Source organism: Heterocephalus glaber, unplaced genomic scaffold (assembly GCF_053883595.1).
Source record: "Heterocephalus glaber isolate CG9 unplaced genomic scaffold, H.glaber_assembly_v1.0 deba00000768, whole genome shotgun sequence".
Classification (NCBI taxonomy): Eukaryota; Metazoa; Chordata; class Mammalia; order Rodentia; family Bathyergidae; genus Heterocephalus; species Heterocephalus glaber.
Genome location: NW_028258162.1, coordinates 107,680 through 125,837, shown reverse-complemented (window position 1 = coordinate 125,837; position 18,158 = coordinate 107,680). Strand labels below are relative to the sequence as shown.

At 46.9% G+C, this 18,158-nt stretch overlaps 1 protein-coding gene across 1 annotated transcript; it reads left to right on the top strand.

The window, feature by feature from the left end:
* Nucleotides 1–437: 437 nt before the first annotated feature.
* Isy1 (ISY1 spliceosome associated protein) lies at nt 438–16,827 on the top strand. Its single transcript, XM_013069300.3, has 11 exons — nt 438–571; nt 3,511–3,533; nt 4,658–4,709; nt 5,423–5,488; nt 5,712–5,754; nt 7,759–7,871; nt 10,071–10,188; nt 11,869–11,991; nt 12,713–12,831; nt 15,553–15,639; nt 15,868–16,827. The coding sequence occupies exons 1-11, from the start codon at nt 569–571 to the stop codon at nt 15,973–15,975; spliced, it is 855 nt and encodes a 284-aa protein (XP_012924754.1). The 5' UTR covers nt 438–568; the 3' UTR covers nt 15,976–16,827.
* Nucleotides 16,828–18,158: the final 1,331 nt, after the last annotated feature.

Genomic DNA, 18,158 nt, shown 5'->3' with positions numbered 1-18,158 from the left:
CCACTCTGCAGCTGCTGGGACCACCATTCCCCATTTTCGCAGGCGGGGAACGATCTGGTTCAGGGACCCAGGGGGCTGTGAAGACTCAGCTCGTTCAGGAAAATAATGACGGGTAATTTCCAGAAGGGGATATCTGCTTCCACAGAAGAGCCCAGAAAGGGGCCGGTGGGATCAGGAAAGAAGCGACCATAACCCCACAGAGCCTTCCACACAACACAACGCGGCGTCGCCCGCTTGCGCAGTGCCAACAATTAACGTGTCCAGCTCCGGTGCCCCAAAACGAGAGTGATTTCGCCAACACTCCCTCACTCTCTCCAGTACGGAAGCGCACAAAAGATGCTCAGAAGAGAAAAGCCAATTCCTTCCCCTCCCAGTTCCTCCATCCACTTCCGTCTCATTACTTCCGGTCCTCCCATGCTCACGATCACTTCCGGTCCCTTCCAATTATCCTTCCCACAGCTAGCAACAATTCCAATCTTCAGTTCCCGCGAGGGTCGGCCTGGTCAGAGGCTGAGAAGCTGCCGGTACTGGGGTCGCGCGGGCCCAGGGCGGCGCCTACACCGGCACCATGGTGAGTGGGTGCTGGATGGTGCTGGGTGCTGCGGGAGGGCGGGCTGTGGGCCCTGGGGCGCTAGAGACCGCCTCAGGCTACAGGGTTCCTAGTGTCACCTGGGGCTCCTCTCCCTGTCTTGATGGTTGGCAGAAAGAAGAGAACACGGCGACTCCGGGAGCCGCCTGGCCGCCCCCAACTGCGTTTTAGTTCCCGGAAACTCTTTAATTACCCACAAGGAAACTGAGACACGGAGCGCAAGGAACCGCTCCCAGTCACAGTGCAACACGGTGGCTCGTCGTCAGGGGCCGGTCGGAGACAGAATGTGGCCTGAGTGGGTGTGATCTTGGCCCGCGTGGCTTGTTGGCCTTTTCATCCCTCCACGATGAGTAAATAGGAGAACGCCATGGTGTCAGCACAGGGAGGCTTGGCTACTGTGCATCCCACCAAGTGAGGGCCCCGTTAAAAGCCCACGAGAGGACTCAGGACAGGGACCCGAAAGGTTTGGAGAGGGCTCTAAGGTCATCAGTGCTGGCTGAGACCCGCATAACCTCCTCCCCAACAGTAGACCCCCTTGGTATTTACCTTTATGCACACCTAAGTTATAGTGATGGAACATACACAAGCATATACATGACAGTGTAAATATGAATAATGTACACACATAAAATAGCTGGGTGCAGTGGGGAACGTCTGTGATGGTTAATCTCTTTTTATTTAGTCTTATTTTTTTTGGTACCGGGGATCGAACTCGGATCCTTGCGCTTGCATAGCAGGCGGTGAAACTACTGAGCTAAATCCCCAGCCCAAAGTAATCATGCCATTTTATTTATTTATTTGGTACCGGGGATCGAACTCGGGCTCTTGCGCTTGCGCAGCAGGCGGCGAAACCACTGAGCTAAACCTCCGGCCCTGCGAACGTCTGTAATCCCAGCTACTCAGAAGGCTGAGGCAGAAGGCTCACAAGTTTGAGCACAACCTGGGCAATGTATTGAGACCCTGGCTCAAAAAAATAAAGGCTGGGGATATAGTTCAGTGGTAGAGTACCCCTGGGTTTGATTTCTAGCACTGGAAAAAATGTTATTCATGTGTACATAAAACATAGACATTCACATCCAGCTCTACTTGCCTGGGGTACTTCACCATACCAAATAGAAGAAAAATCATGAATACTCTGTACACACATGGCTACAAACCAATACATATTTCTCCTTTTTTTTTTTTTTTTAGCAAGAAGGCACCATTTATTTTATTTATTTGTTTATTTACAAAGAAGGGTAATTTTTATTGTATACAAATAAGATCTCAACAACCTAACATTTAAAAATTCCACCTAGAGAAACACTCACATATTAGGATGAAGTTGTCATATACAAGGAACGTAAATTTTACAAGTACTGTGTTCTTGTTTGTAATTAAAAGAAACTAGATAGCTCAGTGGTGCCGCCGCCTGCCTTGCAAGAGCAAGGTCCTGAGTTCAATCTCAGGTTACCCACCCCACCCCCGGCAAAAAAAGAAATTAGATGTCATGTGAATGTCTGTCATAAAGGAAGTAGACAAAATGTAGTGTAGATATGATTGAATCCTATACTTCAGTACAAAGGAATAAGCTAGACTCATACATATACATATATATGATATCTCCAATGAGTAAAGCTCAGAAATTTTTTTTTTTTTTTGATACTGGGGATTGAACTCAGGACCTTGCCTGCAAGGCATGGCATGGAAGCCCTGAGCTAAATTCCCGGCCAACCTCAGAAATTTTTAAGTAAAACAGAGAAGGGTCCAATAATTTACACAGCATAAAACCATGTAAAAAGAGATATAAAAACCATATTACACAGGCTTAAAACTACATGTGCCAATACCTAAGGAGTTTGTTGGATGATCTGTAAGACTGTTCAAACTGATAATACTCATGCATCTGGTGTGAAGACACTAGATCTGGGAGGGGTGGTTAGAGAAGAATTGAACACTGTCATTTTGAAGGCACCATTTATTTTTATTTTTATTTTATTTATTTATTCATTTTTACCATTTATTTATTTATTTATTTATTTATTTATTGGGTACCGGGGATCGAACCTGGGGCCTTGAGCTCGTGAGGCAGGCTGCGGCACCACTGACCTAAATCCCTGGCTACCATTTATTTTTGTTTGTCTGTTTGTTTTGTTTCTTTCTAGGTACCAGGGATTGAACTCAGGACCTTGTGCTTGTGAGGCAGGCATCAGAACCACTGGCTCAGCTATTTATTTTTGTTTATTTATTTTTTTAATTTTTAAATTTTTTTCCAGCTATTTATTTTTAAATGTTTATTTATTTTTAATTTTTTTGGTAGTGCTGAGGATTGAACCCAGGGCCTCATGCATGCTAGGCAAACACTATAGCACTGAGCTACACTTCAACACCAGTATATATTTACGTTAACATAAAAACAGACACATAAGCCAGGTGTGGTGGTGCATGCCTGTAATCCCAGCACTAGAGAGGCTGAGGCAGGAGAATTGCTGTGAGTTTGAGGCCAACCTGGGCTACATAGTGAGTTCGAGGCCAGCCTAAAGTACATAGTGAGTGAGACTGTCTCAAAAAAAACAAAACAAGACAATACAACCAGACACAAAAAATAAAAAATCATATGATTGCATAGTAGGGTAAAGGAAGATACATTGGAAGCATCTTGCTTGTGACTGTGTCTTTAAAAAAACTTTTCACTAAAAAGTAAATGTAGCCGGGGATGTAGCTCAGTGGCACAGTGCCTGCCTGGCAAGCGTGAGGTTCTGAGTTTGATCCCTGGTACAAAAAAAAAAAAAGTAAATGTAAAAAAATGAAAAGGGTATTTTATTTTATTTATTTAATATATTTTATCCCATTCCCCCACTCAGGCCCCCTCCCTTCCCTATGTACAAAAGCTAAAAGGGTTTTTAAACATGGTTATTTTTCTTCTTTTCTCACTCCTCCAGGCCCGAAATGCAGAGAAGGCTATGTAAGTATCATCTCATTTTTGGCTGAATGTTTTTTGTTACTTCATCACCACAGGGGTCTGTGGTCCTTTTAGTACAGGACCCATTCAAGAAGCCATTTCCTTCTCTACTTGTGTAAAATAGCACCCCCATATCTGTCCATTTCTTTTCCCCATTAGTGTTTTCTGACAGCTTCCAGAGCTTATACTGAATGAACTTTTGTTCAGCTGTGAATGGTGTGGGAAGGACAGCTGGGGCATTCTATGAAATTAATCTTTTACCACCTGAATGTATTATTCATCACAGTGGCCTGAGGAATTGAGTTTCCTGAAGTCCTTATGTGCAGTATAATAAACTAGATACTTGGGTGTTCAGGGACACAAATGGCTGGGTGAGGGAGGCTGAGGCAGGGATGACTGAGTGAGACCCTGTCCCCCTCTGCCTCCTCCAAATTAAAATGGTATGGGGATGTAGGTCAGTGTGAAGTCCCTGCTTTCAGTCCCCAGTATCACAAAAGAAAGAGGAGGGCCGGGGATGTAGCTCAGTGGCACAGCGCCTGCCTGGCAAGCACAAGGCCCTGAGTTCATTTCCCAGTACCAAAAAAAGAAAGAAGAGGGAGAGAGGGAGGTAGAAGAAGAGAAATTTTGGCAGGTGATTGTAGCACATGCCGGTAATTCCAGCTACTCTGGAGGCTGAGGCAGGTTGAGGAGTTCAGGGCCAGCCTGGGCAATTTAGACTGTGTCATAAATCCAAAAATTAAAAAAGGGTGTCGGGAAGTAATTCAGTTATGGAGCACCTGACTAGCATCCATCAGGCATTGTGTTCAATCCCTAGTACCATTCAAACTGGCCAACCAACCCACAAATGGCTTTGTAGGCCTTGTTGCCTGATACATGGAACTCCTGAGCTGCTCTGTAGTTTCAGTTTCTTGCTTGGTGTTCATGTGAATGACATTAAATGTGGTCATGAGCAGGTCTGCCCCTTCCAGGAACTTGGGCCATCAGAATTCAGAGTGGACTCTTTAACAGTGCCTTTCTTTTTTTCTGGTGCCGGGGATTGAACTCAGGACCTTGTCCTTGCAAGGCAGGCACGGTGCCACTGAGCTAAATCCCCAGCCCTCTAACGGTGTCTTTTGTGTCCCTTGCAGGACAGCTTTGGCAAGATTTCGCCAAGCTCAGCTGGAAGAGGGAAAAGTGAAGGTGGGTGTCAATCTTTCTCATGGGCTGTGGTGCGTCCATAACAAGTGCAGCGGAACTCCCTCCTGGACAGACTTGGAGGCCCACAGCCGAGGTTGAATTTCAGATGTTCCTCTGGGTAGCTGGGGCTCACCTGGCTGCCCATTTTTCCATTTTTTCTCTAAAATGATGACCCTTAGCAGGTCAGCTCTGTCTAATATGGAATAACAGGAAGTAAAGCGTGACGTGGGAACAGCTATACGCTGATGCCAATGCAGAATCTCAACTCAAGGGGACCTAGCCAGATTAGGGATGATAGATACTAGGCTCTGTGTAGTTTTCTTTGTTTTTTTGCTTTAAAAAAAAAATTTATACACACGTGTATATACATTTACACATAGGTGTATACATACATATTTATGTATGTTTGGCTTAAATACTGACATCTATCCTTTCTCAAGGTAGTATAAACATGCTATGATTGCTCCATTACGGGGCATTTATACTGTTTCCAGCCTTTCATGGTTCTAGGCCAGCATTCGTTGTATGTTTTTGTCTGTAGTTGTTTCCTAGGGAGAGAGTGGAGTAAAGTTTAGGGGCCGAGGAGGAGAGCCTGTTACTGAAACTTCCAGTGTACTGAGCCTATAGAGCTATTGGCCTCAGGCCTGGATCTGCCGTGCCTGTTGTATGAGCTGTAGCTAGTCCAGTGGGTACATGTGCCCTTTTCTTCCCCTTAGGAAAGAAGACCCTTCCTGGCCTCAGAGTGTACCGAGCTACCCAAAGCCGAGAAGTGGAGACGACAGGTGACTTCTGGGTGAATCTAATTTCCGTAGAAGTAACAAGTCTCTGGTTGTTTGTTTTTTATCTAAATGACCCTTAAACAGAATTCTAAGTAGTTTTTTTTTTTTTTTTTTGCTACTGGGGATCGAACTTGATCTAAGTAGTTTTATTAATTTTTAATTAGAGTTTGCCTGTGCTTTCAGATATTTCAAAAGTCACGAGCATATACTGTCCTTTATTTCACAGATCATTGGAGAGATTTCAAAAAAAGTGGCTCAGATTCAGAATGGTAAGCTTTTGTTTTGTTTGCTTGTTTTGTTTTGTGTTTTTGAGTCAGGGTCTCAGAGACTATGTAACTCAGGTTGACTTTCAACTAACTGTGTAACCCAGGCTGGCCTCAAACTCATGGCAATCCTCTTGCCTCAGCCTCCCCAGTGCTGGGATTACAGGCATGTAGCACTATGTCCAGCAAACAAATTTAATTAAAATCATACAAATTGTGTTCTTTGATTTTTAAGAAAGGTACCTGAAAAATTTTTCAGATAGGTGCCTGAAAAATAAAAAGATTAAAAATTGCAGATGTTGCCAGGTATAGTGCCTCACCCCTATAGTTCCAGCTCTCTGGAGGCTGAGGTAGGAGGATTGACAGAAGTTCGAGGCCAACCTGGGCTACATATGTGTTCAAGACCAGCCTGAACTACACAGCGAGACCCTGTCTCAAAAAAAAGAAAGAAAAGAATTCCAGATGTTGAGCTTTATGTATATGGTCAGTTGACTTTTGACAAAAGTACAAAAATAATTCAGTGGAGAAAGGGATAGTAATAAACTTTATCTTTTGTTTGTTTTGAATCAATTCAAGACATCAATGTAGGCCATGACAGGGCCTCATTATGTAGCCCAGTCTGACCTTGAACTCATGGTGATCCTCCTGCCTCAGCCTACCAAGCACTGGGTTTATAGGCATGCGCCACCACACCTGGGTAATAATGAACTTTAAAACTCAACAATAAGAAAATTTGAAAATTTTTAATGTTTTTAAATTTTTCTTATCCCTTCCTTCCTTTCTCCCTCCCTCCTCCCTTGTTCCCCTTCCCATTTGAACATTTTCTTCCCATTTCCCCATGTCTATTATACATTTTAGTCCTTATTTCCACACCAGAGAAATAATGCGATATTTAAACATGTGTGCCTGATTTATTTCACTTAAGAGTATGGTCTCAAGGTCCATCCATTTAGTTATATAGGTCTCAAGCTCATCCTTCTTTGTGGCACAGTAGTACTGCATTCAACATTAAGAAAATTAATTTGTTTTTTAAAAAAAGGTGGGCTGGGAATTTACCTCAGTGGCACCTCACCTGCCTTGCAAGTGTGAGGTCCTTGAGTTCATTCCCCCCAAAAAAAGTACCAAAAAAAAAAAAAAAAGAGCCAGGCTTAGTGGCACATGCCTATAATCCCTATAACCCTTGGGAGGCTGAGGTAGGAGGATTGCTATGAGTTCGAGACCAGCTTGGGCTACATAGTGACTTAGCATCTCCAGGGGGTTTGCGGGCTCAAGTCTCAAAATGGAGGTGTAGGCCTGTTTCCTTCTTTTTTTGTTTTGTTTTGTTTTTTTGGTACCAGGGATCGAATTTGGGACCTTGTGCTTTTGAGGCAGGTGGTGGCTCCACTGAGCTAAATCCCCGGCCCAAGAGACTGGCTCATGTAATGTTGCCCAGGCTGGCTTGGAACTCATAGACTCAAGCAATCCTTCTGCTTCAGCCTCCTGAAGATCTGGGACAACAGGTGCATGCCACTGTGCTTGACTGATTTTCTTTTGTTTTTGTTTGAGATGGTCTGGCTATGTAGTTCAGGCTGGCCTTGAACTCACTATAGAGCCTAGGCTGGCCTTGAACTTGTGGTGGACCTCATGGCTCAGCCTCCTGAGTGCTAGAGTTACAGGTGTGCACCACCACACCTGGCTTGTATTTTTTGTAATTCCATAAATAGAACTGCAGGATTGTTTTTGTTTCTACTTCCTCAGTTGCTAGTGAGGATGTAGTTTTTTTTTTTTTGTAGGATGTAGTTCTTTTAAAAGATGTTTTTCTCCTACGCTAGTGGGAATGGTGTGTATAATCCTTGCTTTTTAATTTATTTGGATATTGGTAGTCTTCATATCCATTTAAATGAGTATTTCATGCAGTATCCCTGGGGTGGGGACATTCATGTTGGAGGGATGATGTTGAATGTAAGTGTTGACATTTATTTTTAAGGTGTGCTGATTTGAAGAAATGATAGTAACTTCTTGTTTTTCTAGCTGGTTTAGGTGAATTCCGAATTCGGGACCTGAACGACGAGATTAACAAGCTGCTAAGGGAGAAGGGACACTGGGAAGTCCGGATAAAGGAGCTGGGTGGCCCCGACTATGGGGTAAGTGTCTGCATCCCAGCAGGGTGGGGGACCGAGCTGGGGAGTCCCAGCCCAGGCCTGCCTCAGGGGGTCTCTTGGCAACCAGGGGCTGCTGCCTGGGAGGAGGCTGGGGAAGCGCTGGACTCCCATCTCCCTTGGCCGCAGCCCCCTCTGTGCCCCTTGGGAAGTGGGGCTTCCACTTGGTGGTGTCTTTCTCTGAGGGGCCTTGAAATGCTCCATTTTGTCCTTGCTGGGGGCTCTTGCCATTCTGGGTTTTGCCTTTTCACAGTGGTAACTTTGATGATATAAACAGTACATACTTTACTGCCTGAAAGAGAAAAAATATATAAAGAATGGAAAAATACGAAAATATTTAAAAATATACATATTCTATGTATATGTATTATATATACCACCTAAAAATAATTGCTATTAATAATTTTTTTTTGGTACTAGGAATCGAACACAGGACCTTGTGCTTATGAGGCAAGCACAGTGCTACTGAGCTAAATCCCCAGCCCCAATGTTTTCTTTTGGTTTTTTTTTGAGACAGGGTCTCACTATGTAGCTCAGACTGTCCGTGAACTCACTGTATAGCCCAGGCTGACCTCAAACTCCCAGCAGTCCTCCTGCCTCAGCCTCCCGAGTATTGGGATTACAGGTTTGCACCACTACACCCAGCCTAACATTTTCTATTTATTTTTCTAAAGTTTTTTCAGTCATTTTCATACATTTTCATTCATCATTTTTATAGAGATTGGTTTATATTCTAAATACATACTTTCTTAACAGTATACCAGGAACAGAGCCGGGGATTTAGCTCAGTGGTTCTACCGCCTGCCTCGAAAACGCAAGGTCCTGAGTTTGATCCCCGGTACCAAAATAAATAAATAAATAAATATACCAGGAACACAGTTTCATACTAATAAGTAATCATTTATTCCATTTTAAAAAATGTTTTGAGTGTGAGGTGCTGTCCTGTAATCTCAGTACTCAGAAAGCTGAGGCAGGAGGATTGCAGGTTTGAGCCCAGCTTGGGCAATTTAGCAGACCCTGTCTGAAAATAAAATCTTAACATAATTTTTTTTTTGGTACCAGGGATCGAACTTGGGTCCTTGCACTTGCGAGGCAGGCAGCAGAACCACTGAGCTAAATCTCCAGCCCTTAACATAATTTTTTGTTATTTATCCAAATTATATGAGGTTCCAAACTACAAGGCTTACCTGAGTTCACGAACTTAATTCTTTCCATGATTCTGGTCATGAACCAAATCACATTTCCCCATAAGGTCAACATTAAACCTAAAATTGAATTTGATTTGGTTTGTGTCCAACTTGGTTTGTGACCAGAATGGTGGAAAAAATTAGTTTGTGAATGGAGGAACTATACATAAAAATAATAATAAAAATTAACATAAGAAATAAAAAACTTAAAGAAGACTGGCAATGTAGCTCATCATGAAGGTCCTGGGTTCAATTCTCAGTACCACAAAAAACAAAACAGAGCAAAAAACTAACAAACAAGAAGGCTTTGGGTTTGGGTCAGGTAGAGTGCTTACTTGCATGTGTAGCCCCTGGCTTTGCTCGCCTGTACCTGAGGAAGAAGGAAGGAAACTTAACTTGGGTGTGGTAGCTTCACCTGGTACTCCCAGAAGTGGCCCTGCCAGCCCCTACTTAGGACTTGGGCCTAGTCAGCATGGGCAGTTGCCAGCGTCATTGTTTTTAATAAATATGATTTCATCTTCTGGGTGGGTTCATTTGTCTGTTACTGATTGTCATTAAGGTAATTTGAAATTTTTAAAAAAGTTTTTGTCATTTCTAAGTCAGTGTAAGAATTTATTTTTTATTTTTTATTTATTTTTTTGTTTTTGTTTTTGTTTTTTTGGTACGGGGGATCGAACTTGGGACCTTGTGATTGCGAGGCAAGTGCCGGAACCACTGAGCTAAATCCCCGGCCCCAGTGTAAGAATTTATAAAGATCGTGACTTTTAGGGTGTGGAATTAGAATGCATCAGTGAATATGCTATAATTTACTTAGGTCCTATTTTTAGACAGGTTAATTTTTTTTGTTAGGTTAATTTTTAAGGGGTAAGGGAAGTACATATTTTTCTGTATATAAATATTTTCCATGTTTAACATTATTATTTTTAAATGTATTTGCAGAGGTGAAAATAGTAAGTTTATGGATCAGATTCATTTTGTCTTTTTCCCTCCCAATAAGAAAGTTGGCCCTAGAATGCTGGATCATGAAGGGAAAGAAGTCCCAGGAAACAGAGGTTACAAGTACTTCGGAGCAGCAAAGGATTTGCCTGGTGTTAGGGAGCTGTTTGAAAAAGAACGTAAGTAATAGGCTTTTGCAGGTTTTAGCCTCTAACTGTTACCAGTAGATATGCTATATTCCTGTATTATTTCTTTTCTTCTCTTTTTTTGAGACAACATCTCACTATGTAGTCCAGGCTGGCCTTGAACTCACTATGTAGTTCAGGCAGCCTTGAACTCATGGTGATCCTCCTGCCTCAGCCTCCTGAGTCCTGGGATTACAAGCATGTGCACCATACCCAGCTCTTCCTGTATTATTTCTTTTTTTTCTTTTTGGTACCGGGGATCAAACTCAGGACCTTGTGCTTTTGCAGCAGGCACGGTGCCACTTAGCTAAATCCCCGGCCCTCCTGTGTTATTTCTTAACTGTACCACAGCCTGTAGTGTAGGAAGTATTGTTCTCAGGTTTTCAGTGAGAATGCTGAGGTTAACGTCATGGGCCCAAGGCACACAGTTGGGGCTGGAAGTGTGGCCAAAGTTGGCTGGCATCAAAGGCCACCCTCTCTACCTAGGCCAGTCTGTCAGGCTAGAAAAGGGCTTTCCCTGTTGGATGTTTCCCGAAACTATCAAGGCAGGCTCTGAAATTCACCAAGTCAGGCATAGGTTTCAGTTATTTATTAGCTGAAGAGAATTATAACTGAAGAGCAACAATAACAATAAAATCTTGGAACAAACCCCAATTTGTAAAAATAGAAAAGAGCCAGATGGTGGTGGTACATGCCTGTAATCCCATTACTAGGAGGCAGAGGCAGGAGGACCACTGTGAGTTCAAGGCCAGCAGGGTGTTGGCCATGGTAGAGAAGTGCTTTACCACTGAACTACATCCCTAGCCCAAGAATGGATTCTGTTTAAATGCACTAACGTGTCCAAAGCACTGATTTAAAAAGGGCTGCATCACTTCTATGGCCCTATGTGTAGTATTGGGTGGTATTTTCATGAATATGAGATAGGATAAAGAAAAGTGTTTATTTTATTTTTTTTTTGGTACCAGGGATCAAACTCAGGACCTTGTGCTTGCTAGGCATGCACAGTGCCACTGAGCTAAACCCTGACCCATGTTTTTACAAGCTGCTTTTCTGTTGGATGGGGCTTGCCAACAGTATTCACCATAATTTTGATCCCACCTCATAAAGACACTCAGGAAAGAGGATTCCAAAGCTGCTGCAGAAAATGACAAGAGCAATTGGAAAAGTGTGTTTGAAATGAAGGGGGAGGATTTGGTTTTTTTAAATTTTGAGACAGGGTCTTGCTACGTATGCCCAGCTGCCCTTGAACTTGCAGCCATCCTCCTACCTCGGCCTCCCGAGTGCTAGGATTACAGGTGTGCACCACTTTGCCTGGCAGGAACATGTCTTTTTCTTTTTTTTTCCGGTACCAGGGATCAAACTCGGGACCTTGCACTTTCGAGGCAGGTGGTGGAACCACTGAGCTAAACCCCCGGCCCTCTGTGATATATATATACATATATATATTTTTTTTTTTGGTGCCAGGGATCGAACTCAGGTCCTTGCGCTTGCGCAGGCGGCGAAACCACTGAGCTAAATCCTGGGCCCTCTGATATATTTTTAAAAACGTGAACATAGACTACATACTTTGATCACTCTTGTGTGTGCTCTCTGACTGCACAGCGCTGTTTGGGGAAGGCTGGGCTTCAGTGTCACTGACCCAGGAATGAGCTAAATTGCCGCCGTTTCCTGTAGCTCTTCCTCCTCCCAGAAAGACTCGTGCCGAGCTCATGAAGGCGATTGACTTTGAGTACTACGGCTACCTGGATGAAGATGATGGTGTCATTGTGCCTTTGGAGCAAGAATACGAGAAGAAACGTAGGTCTCTGGGCATCTCCTCAGGGACAGCCTCTGGTTTCTCTACTTTGGAAACAGGAATAGTGTGTTTGGCAGAAGGGCGTTTTCCTCCCTGCTGACTCAGGTCTTCAGAAGTCTTGAAGCACTGGGGCCGTGATCCGGTCCCAGGGCCATGATCCGGTCCCAGGCGGCAGGTGAGGGCTGCGTCTGATCCCTCCCTGCCCTACACGCAGCCGGGGGGCTTACAGCTGCAGGGTGCGGCTCTTCCCTGCCAGGCCCTGTCCAGGTAGTGTGCTTGTGCTAATCCTCATGGCACACGGTGAGCTAGGGCTTTGGAAGCAAGCCCTGGGGAATGGAGCTCCTTCCCTGTCTGCTGTGGCCTTCATTTTCTTTTCTTTTTGCGGGGGGAGGTGGCTTTAAAACAAGGTCTTTCTGTGTAGCCCAGGCTGGCTTTGAACTTACGGTCCTCTTGCCTGAGCCTCCCAAGTGCTGAGGCACGTGATTGTCCTTGTCCCTCATTGTCATGTGGGTGTGTCTGGAAGCTACTCAGGTTGCTGGCCTTGGAAGGGGACAGTCCCCAAAAAGCTGCCATGTAGTGACTTAAAACCAGAGGTGTTATGGAACCAGCCCGCCCTCCCAGCCATGCCCCTGCTCAGGGCAGAGAGAGGGGGTCCCTTTCCCGAGTGCTGTCTTGGCCTTTCCTTCAGAGATGTCATGGTAGCTCCTGTCTCCCTATCTGTAGTCAGAGCTGAACTGGTGGAAAAATGGAAAGCAGAGAGGGATGCCCGGCTGGCAAGAGGAGAAAAGGAAGAGGAGGAGGAGGAAGAGGAAATCAACATCTACGCTGTCACCGAGGAGGAGGTACCAGTATAGGTCCCAGCTTGTGCCCTCTGCTCTGAGCCACAAGCCGTGAGGCAGAGGGAGGGACTCAGTGTAGAAATCAGCAGTCGGGCTTACAGCCCAGCTTCCTCCCTGCAGGATGGCTGTGAAGATTGTTTTTTCTGAGACAAGGTCTTGCTATGTGGTCCAAGTTGGCCTTGAGCTTACTATGGAGCCCAGGCTGGCCTTGAGCTCTCAGCAATCCTTCTGCCTCAGCTTCCTGAGTGCTGGGATTGCAGATGTGGACCACTCTGCTTGACCTTTCCTGCTGTCTTAACAGTTAGCCCTCCAGAATGAACTGGCGTGGGATTTAGAAGCCAGGAGAAGTTGTACAGGTTCCAGCCCCAGCCTTACTGTCTATTCACATGGCACCACCAGTAGCTCTTCTGTGCCCGACACCCGATTCCCGATGGAGTCAGAAGGGACCTGTAGAAGCTCATAGCTTGGAGGAACTGGGCTCCAGGGTTCTGGGCAGGCGCAGCATGTGGAGGCCTTGAGTGAAGACAGTGCCAGGCGGGTCTGCTTCACTGTTCTGAGAGAGTGGCGCACAGACACATGTGGCTCAGGCCGTGTTTGAGGAGGAGAGGCTTCACCATCACCTGTGAGGAAGCAGCTCTGAAAAGTGTAGGGGCTCAGTGAAGGTCACACACGACGCAACAGGCCAGAGGCTCCAGCTCGGGTCCCACTGACCATGGCGGGGCTCAGGCAAGGCTGGTGGAGCAGAATGGGGGTGTGGCCAAGGAGGTTTTCCCAAATGCTCTGCAGCAAGTGTTTGATGAGTGACTTGTGTGAGCCAGGCTCGCTCTAGGTGCAGGGGCAGAGCTGCCATCCAGGCTCAGGTATGGCTTCCAGTCCCGGCAGATGCAACCTGAGATTGGAAACCCAGGGGAGTAAAGCAAGGGGAGTGTGTGCCCTGTGCTGAGGGACACTGAGGAGAGCAGGGGATGCACAGACAGAGGGATGGGTGCTGGGAAGCATGATCGGCCGTGTAGGGCTGGTGCCCTAGGAACAAGGTTGTACCCCTGGTGAGAGCCATGGAAAGCATGTCCTTTTCCTTTTTCTTCAGAAACAACTGCAGGTGTCTAGGTCATTGCAGAGATAGTTCCCAGAGCTCCTATGGGCCCTTCCCCGTGTCCCTAGTAGTTACATCCTATGTGACCTCAGTGCAGCACCAAAATCAGGGTGCTGGGCCTGGCGCGATGATCATCGAGTCCTGTGTCTTTTTTTTTTTTTTTGGTACTGGAAATTGAACTTGGGACCTTGTGCTTGCAAGGCCAGTGGTGGAACCACTGAGCTAAATCCCTGCCTAGTCCTGTGTCTTTTATCTGCTGGGACTGTGTCCCCTCTCTGCAGCCTGGACACAGACTGTGTCCTGGCACAGAGACTCATGTTGCTCCTTTCCCATCGTAGCTCCTCACCTCCCCGTCTCTCATCCCCCGCAAAACCCTGTTCTGCTCACTGTCTCTGTAATTGTCATTTCAGGACAAAACTAGAAATTAGAGCTGTTGTAGGACCAGAGTGTTTTATAAGTGGAGTCCTCCTGGGGGTCACTTGTTGATGGCCTTTACACACAGGAGAGTGCCCTGGAGACCTTTCTGGGGTGTGGAGTTCAGATTTCCTCCTGTTTACTACCGAGTAGTCTGCCATCTGCAGAAAAGCATGCAGGTCCCGAGTGCGGGGGGTCACATGGCAATGCCAGGGCAAGAATGGAAGTGCAGCCCTGCCTGAGGCTTAATTTCTCAGCCTCTGGTGACCACCTTCACCGTTGCTGACCATTTGATACCCAGGAAATCATGGGTACTCTTGTGTCTGATGTTCATGGGTTGTATTTAGAGTCCAGTTTGTGGCTCTAACAGATAAGGTTGCTGTGAAGTTTGTGTTTGCACGCTTTTGTTGAGTGTCTAGGAGGAGTGAAATTACTAGGTCCTAGGGTAGGGTTTAGTGGTCGTAGATACAATTGTTTTCCCAAAGTGCTAAGCCAGTAGTGGAGGTGCATGCTTATAATCCTGGTACTCAGGAGGCTGAGTCAAAAGGATCTCAAGTTCAAGCCCAACCTGGGGGTGCTTAGTGAGACCCAATCCCCTCCAAAAAAGAGCAGGGGGAAACCTAAGTGCTCATTCTGATGGCACTCCTACCAGTGCCTTAGGAGAGGGTCAGGGTCCCTGTGGCAGCCAGAATGGGGCAGAACCATGCAGGCACCTGGCACAGAGCCCCGCCAGCAGCAGACTCCCAGTGTGGCACAACTATCCTATCCCTTATTTCCAAGTCCACGTTATTTTCTTAGTTATTAGTCATCCACTTTTATGTAGCCTCTGTGTTGATCTTATTTCTCTCTGTGGGATATCTTTTCAAACTTTTTTTTTTTTGGTACTGGGGATCGAACTCGGGCCCTTGCGCTTGCACGGCAGGCAGTGGAACCACTGAGCTAAATCCCCGGCCCTCTTTCAAATTTAAATTTTAAAAAATAGGTAATGAAATCACAAGTTTTCAAAATAAACTGTATAGAGATTCTCCATCTTCTCCCTGTTCTCTGCTGTTTCTGTCGCCTTTCCTGTTTAATAATGTGTCATGGGCATCTCCCCGTAGAAGTGCAGAAGAGCGTTCCCTTGTTTTTCTCCTGACAGCTGTAAGGTGGCATCTTAAGGAGGTGACATTACTGGTGTCGTGGGCACCCTGCAATGGCCGTGCTCCTTCTCTTTGCAGTCTGATGAGGAAGGCAGCCAGGAGAAAGGAGGAGAGGACGGGCAGCAGAAGTTCATTGCTCATGTTCCGGTGCCGTCGCAACAGGAGGTAGGGTGGAGGCTGCCAGCTGCCCAGGGACAGGGGCCGCTCCTCTGGAACAGGTCTCACAGGGTGCTCTGTGCTCGGTGTGCTCTTGAAAGGGTGGGGCCCCGAAAGGTCAGACGTTCCTGATGGAAGGGAGTTGGGGCTTTTGGAGGCCACCCTGGTGTGTGAGTTGCACTCCCTCCCAGAGGGGCTCCTGGCTGAGGACTGAGCCCATTCCTCTGCTCCCTGCAGATCGAGGAGGCCCTTGTGCGAAGGAAGAAAATGGAACTGCTCCAGAAGTATGCAAGTGAGACCTTGCAGGCCCAGAGTGAAGAAGCCAAAAGGCTCCTGGGCTACTAGACTCCTTGGAGTCTAGAAATCCAGTGGGCAGCCTGCCATGCCTGCAAGATCCATAGGCCACTCAACGTGGCCACTACAGTTGCAGACAGGCTGCTGGCACCTGGAGGCCCTGCTCCTTTCTCATCCTTCATCTCTCACGTTTCTTGGCCTCCAGGGCTGATCCGAGGGTAGGACTCTCTCTTCTGCCTCCCCTGGTAGGCTGTCTTCACCTTTGTACAGGTGATTTTTGACCAGTGAACCCATTTATTTTGGGCTGTATGAGCAGCCATATGAACTCATTTCTAAGTTGGCCTGTATGAGGTACCGTATGAACCCATTTCTTTTTATTTTGGCCTGTGTGAGCTACTGTATGAACCTATTTCTTTTTACTTTGGAGTGTGTAAAATAGATTGCCCTCTGCCCATTAAGTGTTTTGTTCTGGCATGTACTGTGATTTTGGAGAGAATCAAGTAGTGGCCAGCATTTTAAAAATGCAGCCAGGTCCAGCACATGCCTGTAATCCGGGAGGGCCTGAGGATCGCTGTAAGTTTGAGGCCAGCCTGGGCTACATGCTGAGTTCAAAGCCAGGCTGCACTACCTAGTGAGACTCTGTCTCAAAAAACCAAAAGCAAATAAAATATGTAATTTTCCTAGAAAGACACATCTTCTCTTTAGAACTAAGATGATGTGTCAGCCTTGAGCCCACTCCCTGGGGCCAGTAGCCTGAGCTCCCTGCTCTGCCAGGCACTGCCCTAGTTCTCTGCCAGCCCCCTTATTTGCCTGGGGGGCTGGAATTTTGACTTTGCAACTTCCGTGTTGTAACCTGTTCTGCAGAGATTCATTTTTATTAAATATGTTTTTAAGAAAAGGAAACTGCCATGCCTGTTCCCTGGGGTGACTACACTGAGGTGGCATAAGGTCACCCACAGGGAGGCTCCCGAGGCAGGCACAGGACACATCCTGAGCTCCACTGGGGAGTGGAGGGTGGAGCAGTGAGGCCCCCTTGGAATCCTGTGCTGGCCTGTGTGGTTGCCCATGATGGACATCCAGGAGTCTAGAGGTCAACGAGCTGGGTCCAGTAAGGACCAGTAAGGACCTCCTGCAGAGGCTCCAGGCCTGGGTAGTCCGGGACTTGGGCCTCTCTGTAGCGTTGTGGGAACATCTGGGTTCTCTGTGTCAGGGCCAGGTGGCTGTCCTTTGAGTGTGGGGCTCCGACTTGGGCTGTTGAGAAACAGGAGCTCCTAGCTTGAAGAAGTGCATCCCGAAGCAAGAGTGGGGTCTTCAGTGTCTGGAGAGGGTCGCCTGTGGGAGTGCCACCAACAGGGACTGAAGAGCTGTGTGTGGCTGCAGGTGGCTGTGTCGGGAGAGCTGTCCAGCCAGCTGGTGGTGTTGGCTCCCTCTCCAAGGAGGTGATGCTGTGGGAACTGTGGAAATATTCTGACAAAGGAGAGACCAGGTCTTTGGTGACTTGCTCTAGGAAGCTCCCTTCCTGAAGGGCTGACAGGGGGGCCCACCCCTGAGCTGAGGCTTGGGCAGATCTTCAGATGTGCAGAAGGAGGAGTCCAAGGTGGAGGTTGGTGGCAATCAGAGCCAGACAGGGTGGGTTCTGGGCCCCTCACCCAGCCTGTGGCTCCTTGGAGCTATAGGCTCATGAGGGAGCTTCTTGAGGGCTTTGAGCAAGTCCTGGGACCTAGCCTCATTTTCCCTGCTCTGAGGTTCAAGATTACACCTGGAGCTTTATGATTTTCCCTGAAGTCTGAGTGGTATTGGGGCATGGGCAGAGGCATCAGAGAGCCTGGGGACACCCTGATCTCTGTCCCAGCCTCTGGGGTGTGGGGTGTGGGTAGGTTTAGGGCATAGGGGATTTCAGGCCCAGTCATGAGCTTTTCTCCCAAGAGGTACCCACGGTAGTGATGCTTTCTCACACACACAGAAAGGCAGGAAATCTCCACATCACACATTGCTTATCCCTGGAAGAGGGCACACCCAGAGCAAGCCCATCCTAGAGGCTGAGGGCTCCAGGTTCCCCAGTGTCTCCCCTCAGGTCTCATCAGGGCCTCTTGGGTCCCACGTTGGGGAAAACAGGCTTGGAATGGAGTAGCATGGGGCTGGTGGTCTTATAGGTGTCCCTGGTGGTGGCCCAGTAAGGCCTGGAAGCAGAGGGAAGGTCTCAGCCGGCCTCCTGCCAGGCCTGAGGACAGCAG

Coding starts and splice junctions, on each gene's coding strand:
- Isy1 (XM_013069300.3), top strand. Junction 4,710..5,422: donor TGGAAGAGGGAAAAGTGAAG/GTGGGTGTCAAT, acceptor TCTTCCCCTTAG/GAAAGAAGACCCTTCCTGGC. Junction 7,872..10,070: donor TGGGTGGCCCCGACTATGGG/GTAAGTGTCTGC, acceptor CCTCCCAATAAG/AAAGTTGGCCCTAGAATGCT.